The 16,350-nt window shown below is 45.8% G+C and overlaps 1 protein-coding gene across 3 annotated transcripts in view; it reads right to left on the bottom strand.

Moving 5' to 3' along the window:
* Disp3 (dispatched RND transporter family member 3) overlaps positions 1 to 16,350 on the bottom strand; it is a 56,411-nt gene that overhangs the window by 17,006 nt on the left and 23,055 nt on the right. For all 3 annotated transcript variants that reach the window (XM_004657644.3, XM_045150843.1, XM_045150844.1), the window contains exons 4-7: positions 4,744 to 4,880; positions 3,828 to 3,962; positions 3,273 to 3,433; positions 1,390 to 1,529 (exon numbers count right to left, since the gene is read on the bottom strand). In XM_004657644.3, the coding sequence (XP_004657701.2) occupies positions 1,390 to 1,529; positions 3,273 to 3,433; positions 3,828 to 3,962; positions 4,744 to 4,880 (573 nt within the window). The remainder of the gene's footprint in view (positions 1 to 1,389; positions 1,530 to 3,272; positions 3,434 to 3,827; positions 3,963 to 4,743; positions 4,881 to 16,350) is intronic.

Raw genomic sequence — 16,350 nt, 5'->3', positions numbered from 1 at the left:
CACCCTAGGGATGGAGCCAAGAGCAAGTCACACAGGTTGACACCCTGGAGTAAAGCGAGCTACCTCTCACGCAGGTGCCCTTGCTTCATCCTCACAGTGACTACCACACCTGCTTTACAAGAACCCAAAATGTAGAGAGGTGAGTGACCCACCCAAGGTTCCGGAGCTGCCAAGCAAGAGACTGGTGTTGGAGCTCAAGGCTCACTGTCTATACAAGAGGGAAGACAAGCCCAGGCTGGGCTCCTTTAGGAAGACAACCTCTCCCTAAGACACTGCGTATGTATCATGAAAGCCTCAGAGAAGCACTCAGTCTGGAGGACCCCATGCAGTTCCCAACATGCACCACTATGCATGGCAGCCCTGAAGGGAGAGGGGGTGTGTGGGAGAGCTGAGGGGTCCACCGAGATCCAGGCTCCTACGTCGGACAGTCCCTCTGACTCACTGCAGTCAGGGTGGATTCCACTGTGGACTCTCAAAGCCTAGAGACCACCATGGCCCCTCAGCATTCCTAGCCCAAGGCAGCCTCCAGGCCTGACTCCACTTGACCAACCTCCTTCCCAACCCACTCCCAACACCAGGCACACCCCCTCAACCTCCAGCAGCAACTCTGGCCCCATTTGTCTCTGTATAAAGACTGTCTCCACCAAAGTGAGAACCTGGGATGTTAATGAGAGGCTTGGGGCCATGGAATCCGAGGCAGAGGTTCTTGGGTTTAAAGTCCCAGCTCTGTTCCCTGCTGAACCCGTTGCTTTGAGAAAGCTGCCTGATGCCCCAAAGCCTTATTTCCTCATATGTGTAAGGGTACAATAAGAGGATCTAAGTCCTGGGGACCTTGGGGATGGTGGAATGGTGGTGTCAAGGATGCTGTACAGAAGTGATGGGCCCACCTCCTGTCACCACACAGGCATCCATAGATAAGACTGCTGTACATGGGCTGCTCCTTATCTCCTGCTCTGGTTGACCTCAGGATTTAGCATCACCATGGAAACAAATCTCTGGGCATGTCTGTGAGGGATTTTCTAGATTTGGTTAGTTGAAGTGGGAAGACCCATCCAATACATGGGTGGTGCCATTCCACAGACAGGGCTAATTACAGAGGAGAAAGTGAGCTGAGCACCAGCACTCATCTCTCTGCTTCCTGACTGCAGACACAATGTGAGCAGCTCTGCTTCAGGCTTCTGCCACCACGTCTTCCCCACCACGACGGACTGTAGTCCCGAACTGTAAGTCAAAATAAATCCTTCCCTCCTTAAGTTACTTTTGTGAGGTTATTTCATCACAGCAAAAAGAAAAGTAACTAATGCATCTGCTTAACCCCATGACAGGGCAACAGAAGAACCCCAGAGGCTTTGGGAAGTGCCATGGCTCCTAGGGCACAGGTCAGCTCACCTGCTCTGGCAGGAGCTCTCCAGCGGTGCCATGTAGAGGCTCCAGAGGCCCAGGGCTGCAGGCATGGTGAACAGCACAGCCAGCCAGCAGCAGGTCACGATGAGAGACATGAACAGCCCGAAGTCATGCACAGCCGGGATCTGCAGCCGGGAGGCAGAGCAAGTCGCAGTGCTGGTCAGGCCTGGGTGTCCCTGTGGTCCAGGCTGCAGGACGCCAGCACTGGGCCGGGAGCACACCAGAAGCTAAGAACTGAGCTAGACAGAGCAGCAAAGGGTAGCTCAAATTTACCCCAGGGCAGAGGCTCTGGTCTACCTGCAGCAGGCTGGAGCAGCTCCTGGCCCGGAGCAAGCATGTGGTAGCAGGCATTGTCTAGGTGAAGGCGCATACCACCAGCCCGGGCACAGGCTAGCAAGGGTGAAGGGAGATGATGGTGCCCTGCAGTGGAAACAGGTAGTCTGGGGGAGAGAGGCCCCAGAAATCCTATAGGGACCTGCTCGGGGCTGCGGCAGTTGCAGGAAACCCTAACCAGACAGCAGATGAGCCTGAACTTTGTGAACTTTATAAAACACCACCATCTACTCATCCACAAGTGAGGAAGCCAAAGCCTGGAGAGGTGTACATGGGCTACTGGCCCAGCTCGCAAAGTCTCTCAAAAGATGTGCCTTTTGGGTTCATTCTGTACCGAGGACTCAGGCTAAATCCAGTGCTCCTCCTGAGCCCCACTCAAGAGCATGGGCCAGAGAGAAGTCCACGTAGGAGAAGAAAGAGGGTGGCATCGGTGGCTAGGGAAAGGGCTCCAGGCCAAACTCACTACCTATCAGCTGTGTCACTTTACATCTCTGGGCTCTAGTTTCTGTGCCAGGAAAATAGAGTGACTATACCTTTGCCTTGGGTTATCAAACTTCAACGTGAAGAGCTTTGGAAACTCAAAATACTCGGGGCAGAGGAGCATGACTTTTTTTTTTTTTTTGGTGTGTGTGTGTGTGTGCACGTGTGTATGTGTGTTTGTGTGTATGGGCATTTCTATGCTGTGTGTGTGCCTGTGTGTGTGTATGTGTGCATGCACATGCATGTGGAGGCCAGAGGTTAATGTCAAGCATTTTCTTTTTTTTCCCCCTTGTTCACAAAAGACTTTGTTATCTAATATTGCAGACTGAGAACATACAGAACTCCACATGGTAGGCGTCTTCTCACACTGCTTTCTTATTTTAGTTTTGCATTTGTTTGCAAGGAAAGAGAAGTATGGACACACCTGATCTCTTGCTACTGCAAACAAACTCCAGATGCATGTGCCACTTTGTGTATCTGGCTCTACGTGGGAACTGGGGAATCGAACCTAGGCTGGCAGGCTTTGCAAGCCAGCGCCTTCAGCTGCTGAGTCATCTCTCCAGCTCTTCAAGTGCTCTCTACCTTATGTTTTTGAAACAGAATCTCTCACTGAACTCAGAATTACTTTGGCTAGATATGTTATCTAGCAAGCTCAAGAAATCCTCCTGTCTCCGCTTCCCCAGCACCAGGAATACAGGGGTGTACCCCAATATGCCTGGTTTTCACATTGGTGCTGCCACTCCAACCTCAAGTCATATTGCTTGCATGACAAGCACTTTGCTGTCTGAGCCATCTCCTCAGCTGCTAGGGTGACTATTAATGAGCATTAATAATAGATGCTATTTAGACTATTCTAATCTTTCCACTTGTTAGGTTATCATAATGAGTGATTAGTAACAAGAATGAAGTCTCAGCAAAGACCTTGAGGCAAAGGCTTTGTGTCAGAAACGGGCTGTGTGATCAGAAATGAAGGGGCTGCAGGAGCAGAGGTGGGGACCCAGCCACACAGAGGCGAGTGGGGAACCAGGTCAGGGAGCAAGTGGCGAGATGCCCACCTGGGAGAAGACGTTCGCCGCGTAGGCGGCGGCTGTGGTCAGCGAGGTGAAGAAGGTGGCCTTGCCTGCGGTCTGGATGGTGTGGATCATCCGCAGCTGTGGGTCTTCCAGGTGGGTGGCCTGGCGGTAAGTGTTGATGAACACAAAGACATCGTCCACACCTGCAGGACGGAGGCCACTTCTGAGCACCCCTGACAAGTCAGGAGCCAGGACAATCCTGCTTCTCAGCTTGAGATCTGCATGGACCCACTTAACTGGACTCAGTCTGAGGCCAAGCCCTGCCTACCTCCTTGACTCCATCTGAAATGCCCGAGGCCCGTCCACCATGCTCTTGGGCCTCACCCACTCATCCTTCAACTCTTGCTTGCTTCCCACTCCCCTCTTTCCTTCCCACCACCCTGCCATCCCCCAGTTCTTGTTCTTTCTGTCTACACTCAGTCTAATCCCCCATACTCCAAGGCTTGAGATGGGGCTTTCTAGAGTCCCGTGGAAGCCGGGCCTTGTGTCACAGAGACAGTCTTTCTTGGGTTGCGGTGGGGAGGGGAGACCACTCACCAATGCCCACGATCACAAAGGCGGCCACCCCATTGAGGATGCCCAAGTACTGGATGCCAAAGACCACGTGATAGAGGAAGAGCGCCACGAGACAGCTGAGGCCGATGCTGGCGATCCCGAAGAAGGACAGGAACACTGGGCAGGGCAAGGAGCATGGGCACTGGGGAGGGCCCTCACAGCCCTGGACCCTCCCCCTCCATCCCCATGTTGTTCCCATCCCAGGTGTAGGGCGCGTCTCAAGTCCTCATGCCCAAGGAAGGGGCTGGACAAGGAGGCCTGAGCAGCAGATGAAATGATGCGAGGTCAGGCTATCTGTGGGATCTCGCGTACCAGCAGAGAACCCTAACATCGCACATCTGGTGTCACCCTCAGTTCCAGAGGGTCCATGGTGCAGGAACTGTGCCTGGCTCACCACTGGATCCTAGCACCTTGCGGCATGGCATACATGGCTGGTGCCCAATTAAAACTTGCTGCATGGACGACTGTACGCCTTGTTCACTTCTGAAGGCTTTGGGTAATGGAGTGTGCCTACTGTATAGAGGCAGCAGCAAGAAGCAGCTAGTGTGTGGAGAGGTTGGGGTGGAAAGATGAACTGGATGGGGTAAGAAAGGCAGCTGACAAGGGCTATGAAGTGGGCTCTTGAATAGTTCATGAGAAGGTCCAATGTGCCAGCCTCCCCAACCCAAGACAGATGGTCATAGGGCAAAAGGTGGAACAGACTGTGTGAGGTCCAGGGTGGAGGCTATCAAGTATGGCCCAACGGTCCCTCTGGAAGTCTGCCTGCTTGTCTGCCTGCCTGCCCGGGGTTCAGAGATGATTTCTGAGCACTCCCATTCCAGCTCTGACATGCTAGATTCGACTATCCTGGTACTTCTGAGAAGGGGCCAGCTGGCATGAGCCTTCCGGGATGCTATACCCGAGCAGGAGGTGAGGATGTACACGAGGGCGGCGATGCAGCTGCTGCTGATGACGGCCAGAAGCATGTCGTTGTTGAAGGTCCTGCGCACCTCATAGTCGAAGAGGTCCGTTCCCCCGTAGAGGACCTGGACTTTGCTGGGGACAGGGAAGATGGGAAGGGACTGAAGATGCCTGTGAGTACTTGAGGACCAGGCCCACGCACTGCACCAGTGACTCTTGTCTTTGGCTGCTCATTAAAATCTCCGGGGCTTGCAAAAGTCCTGATGTCTAGGCCAGATGCCAGACAACTTATGCCAGAAATTCGTGGGTAGAGCCGAATCACCAGTGAATTTTTTTTCCTTTTTCTCAAGTGTGTATGCATGTGTGCACACGTGGAGGCCAGAGGACGGCCTTGGGTAGAGCTCTCAGGAGCATCCACCTTTTCTTTGTTGAGAGAGGGTTCTCACTGACCAGGAACTCACCATGAAGGTTAGACTTGCTAGCCAGAGAGCCTCAGGGGTCCACTGGTTTCACTTGTGTAGCTCTGGGATTGGGGCATGCCACTACACCCGGTTTATGTGGATCCTGGGGATTGAACTCATGTCCTTATGCTTATAACACAAGCACTTTACTGACTGAGTCATCTTCCCAGCCCTCATCAGTGTATTTAAAAATCTCCCAGATGGAGCTGGAGAGATGGCTTAGCAGTTAAGGTGTTTGTCTGCAAAGCCAAAGGAACTTGGTTTGATTCCCCAGGACCCAAATAAGCCAGATGCACAAGGTGGAGCATACATGTGGAGTTTGTTTGCAGTGGCTGCAGGCCCTAGCATGCCCATTCTCTTCCTCTCTCTCTCTTTCTGCCTCTTTCTCTCTTCCTCTCTCAAATAAATAAATAAAAATTTAAAAACCACCCAGATGATTCAGATGCACAGCCATGACTGAAAAACCACTATCCTATACAGATAATAATCAATTAGAACCAGTTCCCTTGTCTTCTTCCAATTCACAACTATCCGCAGCAAAATCTATATTCAAACTGGCTTCCACATATTCAGTTTTGCACGGCTAGTCAGTGAGTACTTAATAAAAGTAATTTTTCCTGAGAAAACAACCAGGCTAATTAAGCTGTGTTTTAAAATACAAACAGAAGTGACATCTCACTCTGGACATGATGGAGTAAGAAGATGTTGTCTGGGTTTACTTTTCCCCCTGGATCCATTACAAGTATTTTTAAATATGTGGAATAAGGATATGGACATGAGACCACAAAAACTGATGACCCTTGAGAGATGAGACGTAAAAGGGGCCTTGTGGTTGGTTATGCTGACTCTCTGCCTTGAGAGCACTCTCTATCCCCAGTGCAGCCCAATATGGCTTGTAGTCAGTAGATTATCTAAAGAGGCTGAAAAACTTTCAAACTTGATTAAAAATTACAAATCCCTTGATCCAAGAAGTGGAAGCAATGAACTCCAAAGACAAGCACAAGGTCGCACATGCACACAGGTGGTGCACATGTCTGGAGTTCGATTGTAGCAGATACAGGCCCTGCCACACCAACTCTCTTTTGCATCCCCCCCCCCTCATAAAAACATGAAGAAGAAAAGAACAAAAACCAAATGGACAAATAAGATGAAATAAGATTGACTGAAGTAGTTTAACCACATTAGCTTCATTAATGTTAAATGTTTTGAACATGGGAAGTCAGAGTGTGGGGCTGGGTATGTGGCTCAGGGGTAGCGTGCCTGCCTACCACATACAGGGTCCTAAGTTTGACCACCAGCATGACACAAAAACCGGACTACAGTCACACGCCTATAATCCCAGAATTCAGGATGTGGAGGCAGGAGGTTCAGAAGTTCAAAGTCCTCCTTAGTGACAGAGAGTTGAGAACAGCTAGAGCTGACTCTGTCTCAAAAAAAAAAAAGAGGTAGAATCTGTCAGACATATTTTTAAAACCGAAGACCAAGATACTTACAAGAAACCCACCTTAAAATAGAAAAACACAGATTAAGAGCAAAAGATAAACCATGCTAACAGGCATCAAAAGAAGTCCCCAGTGTTAAATTAATAACAAGACAAGAAAATCTCAGAGCAAATATTGCTAGAGATTTTAAAAAGTAATTTCAAACTGATGAGCAGGTAATTTCATCAGAATGTAATAATGTGACATGTTTGTGCACCTTACAACAAATTTAAAATTCATGAGGCAAGAAGTGAAAACAATAGAGAAATCCACGATTAGAACTGAACATTTCAACACCTCTCCCGTAATAGTTGCTAGAACAATTACATAAACTCAGTAAGTACTAGAAATCCTGAACAACAATCTCTCAACTTGCTCTAATTAACACTGATAGACTACCCCACTACATGATGGAAGAACACATTCTTTTCAAGTGCACAAGGAACATTTAGCAAGACAGACCATAATATATGCACCATAAAGCAAAACAAAAATCTTTCATGAGTATAAAAGGGCTTAATCATAAACATATGTTCTCTGATCATAATGAAATCAAGTTTAAAAACTAAGGGAGACTTGGTTTCCCACGAGTAACAGATGATAAGACCCTATTGCTAAATAGTTCACATGCCTGGGTGGCAAGGTCACTGAGAAATCAAGCTGGTGCTGAGCTGAAAATTTTCTCCCTGTAGCCCAGCCAACTGAAAGCTGGAAAAAGCTGTACTGTATGCACCCTATGGAATACAGAAGTCATCATAAGTGAAAACAGTGGACATTGGAAGCCTCAAATTTGGCTAGATAGGCCAAATGACTGAATGGGTGCAATACTGGCATGTCTGCTCTGGAGGAAACCAACTGCTCTTTAATTGGACTGAAGACCCACTCTGTGGGAGGGAATACATGCCTAGTACTGAAAACCTAATCAAAAGCCTATGACAGGGGAGGTCATGAGCCTTAGGGGTATAAAGTCTGCTCTTGTCTAGATAAATGCATGTATTACTCTAACCAAATTGCCCTGAAAGTACTACACTTAATGTTCATACTCATATTTACTCTCACTTCTGCTTAGAGAAGCTTCTCTTTTCAGATGGTGATGACCACTGGGATGACCCAAAAGGCAACATAGTGCTGAGAAGAAGGGACAAAGGAGTGTCCAGCACTGAAACATCTCACACCCTCCAAGGCTCAGGGTCCACTGCGGAAGAGGTGGTAGAAAGAATGTAAGAGCTAAAGGAAATCACTGCTTACATACAACTATCCAGACAGAATTTGGCATCAATACCCAAGACCTCTCAATGCCCAGCAACACAAGACCCTCGTAATAGGAGAAAAAGATGATGACATCAAATTAAAAGAGAGACTAATGGAGAGAGGGAGGGGAAATGACGGAGAGCAGAGTTATGAAGGGAAAAGTGGGGGAGGGGAGGGAAATACCATGGTTTGTTGTCTAAGTATAGAAGTTGTCAATAAAAATATGTCAAAAATAGGGGCTGGAAAGATGGCTTAGCGGTTAAGTGCTTGCTTGTGAAGCCTAAGGACCCCGGTTCGAGGCTCGGTTCCCCAGGTCCCACGTTAGCCAGATGCACAAGGGGGCGCACGCGTCTGGAGTTCGTTTGCAGAGGCTGGAAGCCCTGGCGCGCCCATTCTCTCTCTCTCTCCCTCTACCTGTCTTTCTCTCTGTGTCTGTCGCTCTCAAATAAATAAATTTAAAAAAAAAATATTTAAAAAAATGTCAAAAATAGGAACAAAAAAATCAGAAAAATTCTGTGACATGTGCTAAGAGAGTAGTACTTATGGGAAATTTTATGACCCTGACCATTACACTAGAAGAGAAGGCTTCCTATCCATGACCCTCGGTAAGACAGCAGAACTAGAGAAAATCCAATATAAAGTAATTAGAAAAAGAAATATATAATAAAAGATTAGAACAGAAATCAATAATAGAAAAACAATAGAGAAAATCAATTCAACTAAAAGGTAGTTTTGTGAGATCAATAAAATTGATAAGCCTTCAGCCAGGAATCATGGAAAAGAGAGAAGACGTGTGAACGAGGAGATATCACTACAGTTTCTACAAACATAAAAAGCTAATAGGGAAACTGGGCATGGTGGCACATACCTTTAACCCCAGCACTCAAGAGGCTGAGGTAGGAAGATTGCTGTTCGTTTGTGGTCATCCTGGGATACAGAGTGAGTTCCAGGTCAGCTTGAGCTAAAGTGAGACCCTACCTCAAAAAAAGATAAGGAGGGCTGGAGAGATGGCTTAGCAGTTAAGTGCTTGCCTGTGAAACCTAAGGACTCCAGTTTGAGGTTCGATTCCCCAGGACCCATGTAAGCCAGATGCACAAGGGGGCGCATGCATCTGGAGTTTGTTTGCAGTGGCTGGGGACCCTGATGCACCCATTCTCTTTCTCTCTCTCTCTGCCTCTTTGTCACTCTCAAATAAATTTTAAAAAAAAATTAAAAAGATAATGACGGAATATTATGAATTTCTACAACAACAAATTTGAATATAAATGAATACTACAATGGATTCAAGCCATCAAAGTTCACATAAGAATCAGATAAAGTCTTAATAGCCTTATGTGTATTTTAAAAACTGGATTTGTACTTAAAAAGTCTTCCCATAAGCTAGGGCTGGTGGTGCACTCCTTCAATCTCAGCACTTGGAAGGCTAAGATAAGAGGACTGCCATGAGTTCAAAGCCAGCCTGGCAACAGTGGGATCTTGCCTCAAAAAAAAAAACACCAAAAAAAAAAAAAAAAAAAGGAGGTGCTGAGGAGATGGGTAAGTGGTTAAGTCACTTGCTTGCAAAGCCTGCCAGCTCAGGTTCAATTTCCAAGCCACGCACATAAAGCCAGAAAGGCATTTATTTGCAGTGGCAGAAGACCCTTATGTGCCTATAATACATACATACATACATACACACACACTGGTGCAAAGAAATAAAAATAAATTTAAAAATCTTCCCATACAGAAAACTCCAGGCCCAGCAGTTTTTTCTGGAAATGATAACAAACACCTAAGAAGAAAATAATAACAGCTCCATACAAGCCATTATCACCTAGTCATTTTCTGGTGAGTTAAGACAAAGAAAGTATCTGTCCCCACAAAGACTTGTACATGAGCGTTCACTGCAGCTTTATCTGCTGCAGTTAAACCTGAAAACAATCTAAACATCCATCAATGGGTGAGTAGATGAACAAAATATGGCAACTTTATAAATATATATCTTCATACAATTTAGCACTCAAAAACAAATTGATAACACCTGGCACAACATGGCTATAACCCAAATCAGCTAGATGGAACCAAACAGACCAATCAAAAGAGAACACACTATACGAAACTATGCAAATAAAACTCTAGGAAACTTAAGCCAATAATGCATAATGCTAGAAACCAGAAAGTGATTACTAGGGTGGGAGTTTGGAGTCAGGATAGGCTAGTTATCGGGGTACAAGGACACACTGAGTGTGATGGATCTGCTGTCTTGATGGTGTATACATGTGTCAGGACTAATCAACTGATAATATTAAAAATGAGCTGTTGGTATCGTGTCAATTACAATTCAATAAAGTTGTTTGTCCCCTACCTCACTTAGAATACATAAAAGTCAGGTAGGAATGATCTCTGGATTCCCTGCTTTGTTGAACTACACTGATGAAAATTTTCCTTTGAGCGGAACTGCATGTTAAATCAATCATTTACTGTGTGCACTTTAATTTGTTCAGCACTTATACACTGTCTTCTAGGTTCTGGGTCCTGTTCTAATTGCTACCTATAAAGAGATACAGACCCAAGTAGTCACTGTTAAATAGCCCACAGAAGACCAGTGTTCTTGCCCAGATCTGCAGTGGTCCCTCTGCATCCACGGGGGATTTGTTCTAGGAACCTCCTCCAATACCAAGATCCACAGATGCTCAAGTCCTCTATATAAAACAGCATAACCCCCACATACAGCCTTCTGTCCAGGTTGCTTCTCATACCTAATGCAATGTAAACACTGCAAGCAATTGTTTAGGGGACAATGACAAGAAAAGAAGTCTGTATGTGTTCAGCACCAACACAAAATTTTCTCTACATATTTTCAAACTGTGGTTGGTTGATTTCAAGGATGCAGCATCCAAGGATATAAAGAGCTAACTGTCCTAAAAAGCTAGGTACAATTCAGAAATCATCTGTCTGGTGACAGCAGAGAGTTGCTGGAGTAATGAATGGTGCGCTAAGAGTGAAGAGAGGGAAGAGCCTCAGGAGAGCACGCAGCCTCCTATGGCTGCTCCTACCCCGGAGGTCTCTGATGCTTTCCAACATGGACAGGAGGCTGGAAACCATGGCTGACACTGTGGCTGGGAGTCAGAAAAATTAGCAGAGCTTTGGGCAGAGACTCATGAGCCAGCAGAATACTGGCCAGTTTTCCTTTAGCACATTTTGTGGATGACTGGGGCTGCGTGGCATGAAGCTAAAAGACCCAAGCAGAAAGCCTCAGCAACAGCAAAGCGAGGTGTGTGTATTTGCTTCCATCTTTGGGAAACAAAAATTAGAGTGTAGAGTGGAGCTGGGTGTGGTGGTGGCGCACGCCTTTAATCCCAGCCCTTGGGAGGCAGGAGAAGGATCGCTGTGAGTTTGAGGCCACCCTGAGACTACGTAGTGAATTCCAGATCAGCCTGAGCTACAGTGAGACCCTGCCTTGAAAAATAAAAATTAAAAAAAAAAAAAAAAAGAATGTGGAGTAGAAGAGACCATGAAGAACACACCAGGCTCTCAGCTGGAAATCCTCAAGAATCTAGGGCAAACTAGAGAGAGACTGAGCTTTCCAGGCCTACAGACATTGTTGCTTCTGTGCAGCCACTGACCACTCAGGGCGATCAGCCATACCGGTATCTACGTAGAAGAAGAAAAAGTAAACTGTATATGCAGGCACTAAGGTGTGTTTATACAATGTTCATTACATAATGAACATAGTAGGCTATCACAGACAGGAGCGCATGACTGAAAACCAACGAATGAGTAGAATATGAAAACAAATCCACAAGTTACCCAGCCATTGAAAGTTAGTTGATAAGAACTTTAAAAAATAAGTATACTGAATATGATTAAGAATAGACTAGAAAGAAAGTGACACAAATGTCCAGCCATGTATGATGTACCTATTGGTGCAAGACTGGCATGTCAGATAGAGGGGTGACTGATTGCTCTCTGACTGGATTTGAGGCCTATTCCATGGGAGGGAATTCATGCTTGGCACTGAAGACCAAGTCAAAAACCCATAGATTAGAACTTCACAGGCACTGGGGGGAAACTACCTATGATGGTTAAGGTGATGTCAACTTGATCAGTTTAGTAATCCACAGAAATCCCTTTTGGGTGGGTCTCTGAGGTTGCTTCCAGGAAGGACTGACTGAAGGAGGAAGTCCTTCCCCCACAGTGGGCAGCCCCTCTAAGAGGGGTACTTGATATAAGGAAGCTCTGGGTGAAAAGAGCCCCTTCCTTCATTCGTTCCTTCGTTCCTCCCTCCCTCTCTCCCTCTTTCCCTCCCTCCCTCCCTCCCTTCCACTTGGCTGCCAGAGCTGCTTGCTGCCTTCCAGTGTGGATTGAAGACCAGCGTCAATTGAAGGTCTGTGTGGATTGAAACCCAGCAGCTCCTTAGGAAGCCTCCAGGCCCTTCAGTGCCAGATCAGGACTGCTGAGGCATCCGGCCACGTGGGCTGAGCAGCTACCAGGTTCCTTGATTCTTGGGCCTGCAACTGCTACTGGACTACGGTAAGCTAATCCAGTGAATTCCCCTTTTAACACAACTCATTCTAGCAGTTCTGTTCCTCTAGAGAACCCTGACTAATACACCACCAATGTCCTTTGGCTAAGTGGATATGTTGTGCCCATCAAATTATCCTCTAAATATTTATGTTTATGCCCATAGATTTGTGTTATCCTCACTTTTGGATAAAGGAAGCTTCTTTGTGCAGATAGTGGTAACTGGGAAGACCCAAGATTCATCGAAATGATGAGAGGTGACAGTTGAGTGCTCAGCACTGGATGACACATTGCTACTAAACCCACCAGGTCTCAAGGAACACTGTGGAGCATGTAGTGGAAAGGATATTAGTGCTGCTTTCACCACTGCCCAGAGAAGCTTCTTTCTGGAGATGGCTGTGGATACTGGGGAGACTCGAAACTCATCAAAGTGCTGAAAATAAGAGGCTGTTGAAAGCCCAGCACTAAAATGTGGTATAGCCATCATGCCTTCCAAGGCTCAGGGAACACTGAAGAAGAGGGGGCGTAAAGAATATAAGACCAAGAGGGTGGGGAGAAGTACTTTTGGACACTATCCTCTGGACATGAAGTGACTGGTGCATTCATGACCTCACAGTGGATGTTTTTACCTCCACCATACAGAGCCCGTCCACATTTTGACATAGATGATGAAGGAGGACACAAAGAATGGGACATCAAAATAGAAGAAGCACTACTTGAAAGAAGGAGGACATTCAGTGGAATGAGGTGAGGGAGGAGGAAATAGAGGACCATGGGAGGGGATTATGGTAAAATTACAGTATGCTCATATATTAAGATCCCCAATTAAAAACAAAGAACATACCAGACAAGAATTGAAAGAAGAGAATTTCAACAGTGATGCATATTTACAAAAATAGTCCGGGCTGGAGAGATGGCTTAGTGGTGAAGGCACTTGCCTGCAAAACCTAAGGATGCACGTTCAACTGTCCAGATCCCACGTAATCCAAATGCACAAAGGTGAGACAAGTGCAAGATTGCACATGCCAATAGGTGGCGCAAGCATCTGGAGTTCAGTTGCAATGGCTGAGGCCCTGACAGGCCAATGATCTCTCTTTCTCTAAAAAAAATAATCAGTGGTGGCGCACGCCTTTAATCCCAGCACTCAGGAGGCAGAGGTAGGAGGATTGCCATGAGTTCAAGGCCACCCTGAGATGACAGTTAATTCCAGGTCAGCCTGGACCAGAGTGAGACCCTACCTCGAAAAAACAAAACAAAACAAAACAAAACAAAACAAAACAAAACAAAACAAAATAATCAAATGGAAATTCCAACAGAGAAACTGAACATTAATATTAAAACTCAACAGACATCAATGAACAGAATGGATCCCACATAAGACAGGATTAGTGAATTGTATTATCTACACAGACATAAAAATACTAGATGCAATTAAGAAAAGAGTATTGAAGCCAGGGGGGACGCAGTGCAAACATTTGTGTCTAAAGGCAGAGGGTGCAGAGAACAAAGTCAAAAGCACTGTTCAAAGAGTTAACACCCAGGAAGCTTCCTCAGCTGATTTTAGTCATCAGCCCGTAGATTCAAGTTGTGACCCAGGCACACCAAATTCAAAGAAAAGAACACCAACACACCTGGTCGACGAGCGAAACCAAAGCTAATGAGAAATTAAAACCAGAGGAAATGTGACTATTTGAAAGGAGCAACAGAAAAGACTTACAGCTGACACCTTTACAGAAAATGATGGAAGTCATTGGACAATGGAGTGACATTTTTAAAGCATTAAAAAGAATTTGCAATTTGTACTTCTACATAAGAAAAGTAGACTGCAGTCTGGGGAGATGGCTCAGCAGTTAGAGGTGCTTGTTTGCAAAGCCTGCTGACCCAGGTTCAGTTCCCAGCACCCACGTAAAGCCAGATGCAAAGTGGTGCAGGCATCTGTGGTCCCAACACGCCTGCGCCAATGGGGAGTGGAGTTGTGAGAATCTGAAGCTTGCAAGCCAGCTTTTGTTTGCAGTCTGGAAGCTTTTCAGTGGCAAGAGGCAGTCTCAAAGAAGGTGGAGAACAGGCACCTCACACAGGGACACACAAATAAAATGTTTTTAAAAGTAGATTTCAAAAATGGAAGCAAAATAAAGATGTTTTCTAGAATTTATCATCCACAAACCTGCATTAATAAGAATACTAAACAGAGTTCTTCAGACAAGAGGAAAATGGTCCCAGAGGGAAACATGCAATTGTAGAACGCAATGAAGAGCAACAGGAAGGTAAATATGCGAATCAACAGAAATGAGCACAGATCCTATAAAATGCAGTGTCTTTGGGGGTTTCAAATGTATATAGAATTAAAATCCACGCAACAAAAATGCAAAGGCTGAAGAACAAATGCAGTGGAGAGCTCTAAGAGGAGTGCCATCAGGGAAGTAGTAAACGTTACAATTTGTCTAATTTTGTCAAGGCACATGATTTCATCTACTGGTTGCCAATAACATAATAATAAAAAGGATTTCATTAATCCAAAACAAAGCACTAAAATCAAGTCTATGAGTTTCTTGGCTATGTTTCTGCTATGAAACTCTAGGGTAAGGTGGCTACTTTTTTTTTTTTTTTTCCTTTTTAAAGGAAGCCCTTGAACTTAGCAGGTAAATATTGCAGTAGAAAGTTGATGCCTGATCTCTGAAGAGCCTTCCACAATCAGCCTCTATCAGCTGCCTTTTTAAAAAAAAAAAAAAAAGATTATTTATTTATTTATTTGAGAATGAGAAAGGGGGGTAGAGAGAGAATGGGCCCTCCAGATCATCCAGCCACTGCAAATGAACTCCAGATGCATGCGCCCACTTGTGCGTCTGGCTTACGTGGGTCCTGGAGAATCAAACCGGGATCCTTTGGTTTTGCAGGCAAACGCCTTAACTGCTAAGCCATCTTTCCAGCCCAGCTGCCTTTTTTTTAAAAAAAAAAATTATTTATTTATTTGACAGAGAAAGAAGGAGAGAGAAAGAAAGAATGGGCGCATCAGGGCTTCCAGCCACTGCAAATGAACTCCAGATGTGTGCACCCCTTGTGCACCTGGCTAACGTGGGTCCTGGGGGAATTGAACTAGGGTCCTTTGGCTTTGCAGGAAAACGCCTTAACTGCTAAGCCATCCCTCTGGATCCCAGCTGCCTTCTCAAAAGCCACTTCCATCCATCCATTCATCCCTCCCTCCCTCAGAAAAAAATCCTTTCTTAGGGGTAACCTGCCACTGTATTGGGGAAAAGCCTGCAGAAACATGCCAAAAACAATTCAGTCTTCACTAAACACAACCTCTACTGAGAAGGATAATGAAACAGACCTTTCTTAAACTAAGGTGCAAACAAACCATTTGGAAATACCATAGGTCTAGGAAGGGGCTTGGGGGTCTGCTTTCTAATAACATGATGCTGATGTTGATCTTGATTCAAGGACCACACTTTGAGTTCCAAGTAACTAATGTGTGGCAAGTGCTCTGATGAGATGACAGATGAGAAAGGGGAAACTGTCCCCTGAAACCCTCAAAACTACTCAGTGGAGTACCTGGGCTCTGACCCCAACAATATCACAATACAGTGTCCAAGGGAGGATCTTTCCTGCCTCCCTTGGGGAGAAAGGGACTATGGGAACATGTAGAGTGAGTACTTAGTCCAGCCTCAGGGAAACACACAGCCAAAGCTAGATCTTCATAGGCATGTGCCTGGACAGGAAATGAGACATGGGGAGGTTTCCAGTGCAGCTGCTTGCGCAGAAACACAGGAGGCCAGGGCTCGGGGTTAGAAAGCCTGTGTGAGAAGCCCGTCCCATCACTGATGGTGAGCTTATTTTTAAAAAAATATTTTATTTTTATTTACTTATTTGAGAGAGAGAGATACAGAAATAGGCAGGTAGAGAGAGGGGGGG

This window comes from Jaculus jaculus, chromosome 5 (genome assembly GCF_020740685.1).
Source record: "Jaculus jaculus isolate mJacJac1 chromosome 5, mJacJac1.mat.Y.cur, whole genome shotgun sequence".
In the NCBI taxonomy this organism is placed as follows: domain Eukaryota; kingdom Metazoa; phylum Chordata; class Mammalia; order Rodentia; family Dipodidae; genus Jaculus; species Jaculus jaculus.
This window is presented reverse-complemented; position numbering and strand designations above follow the sequence as displayed.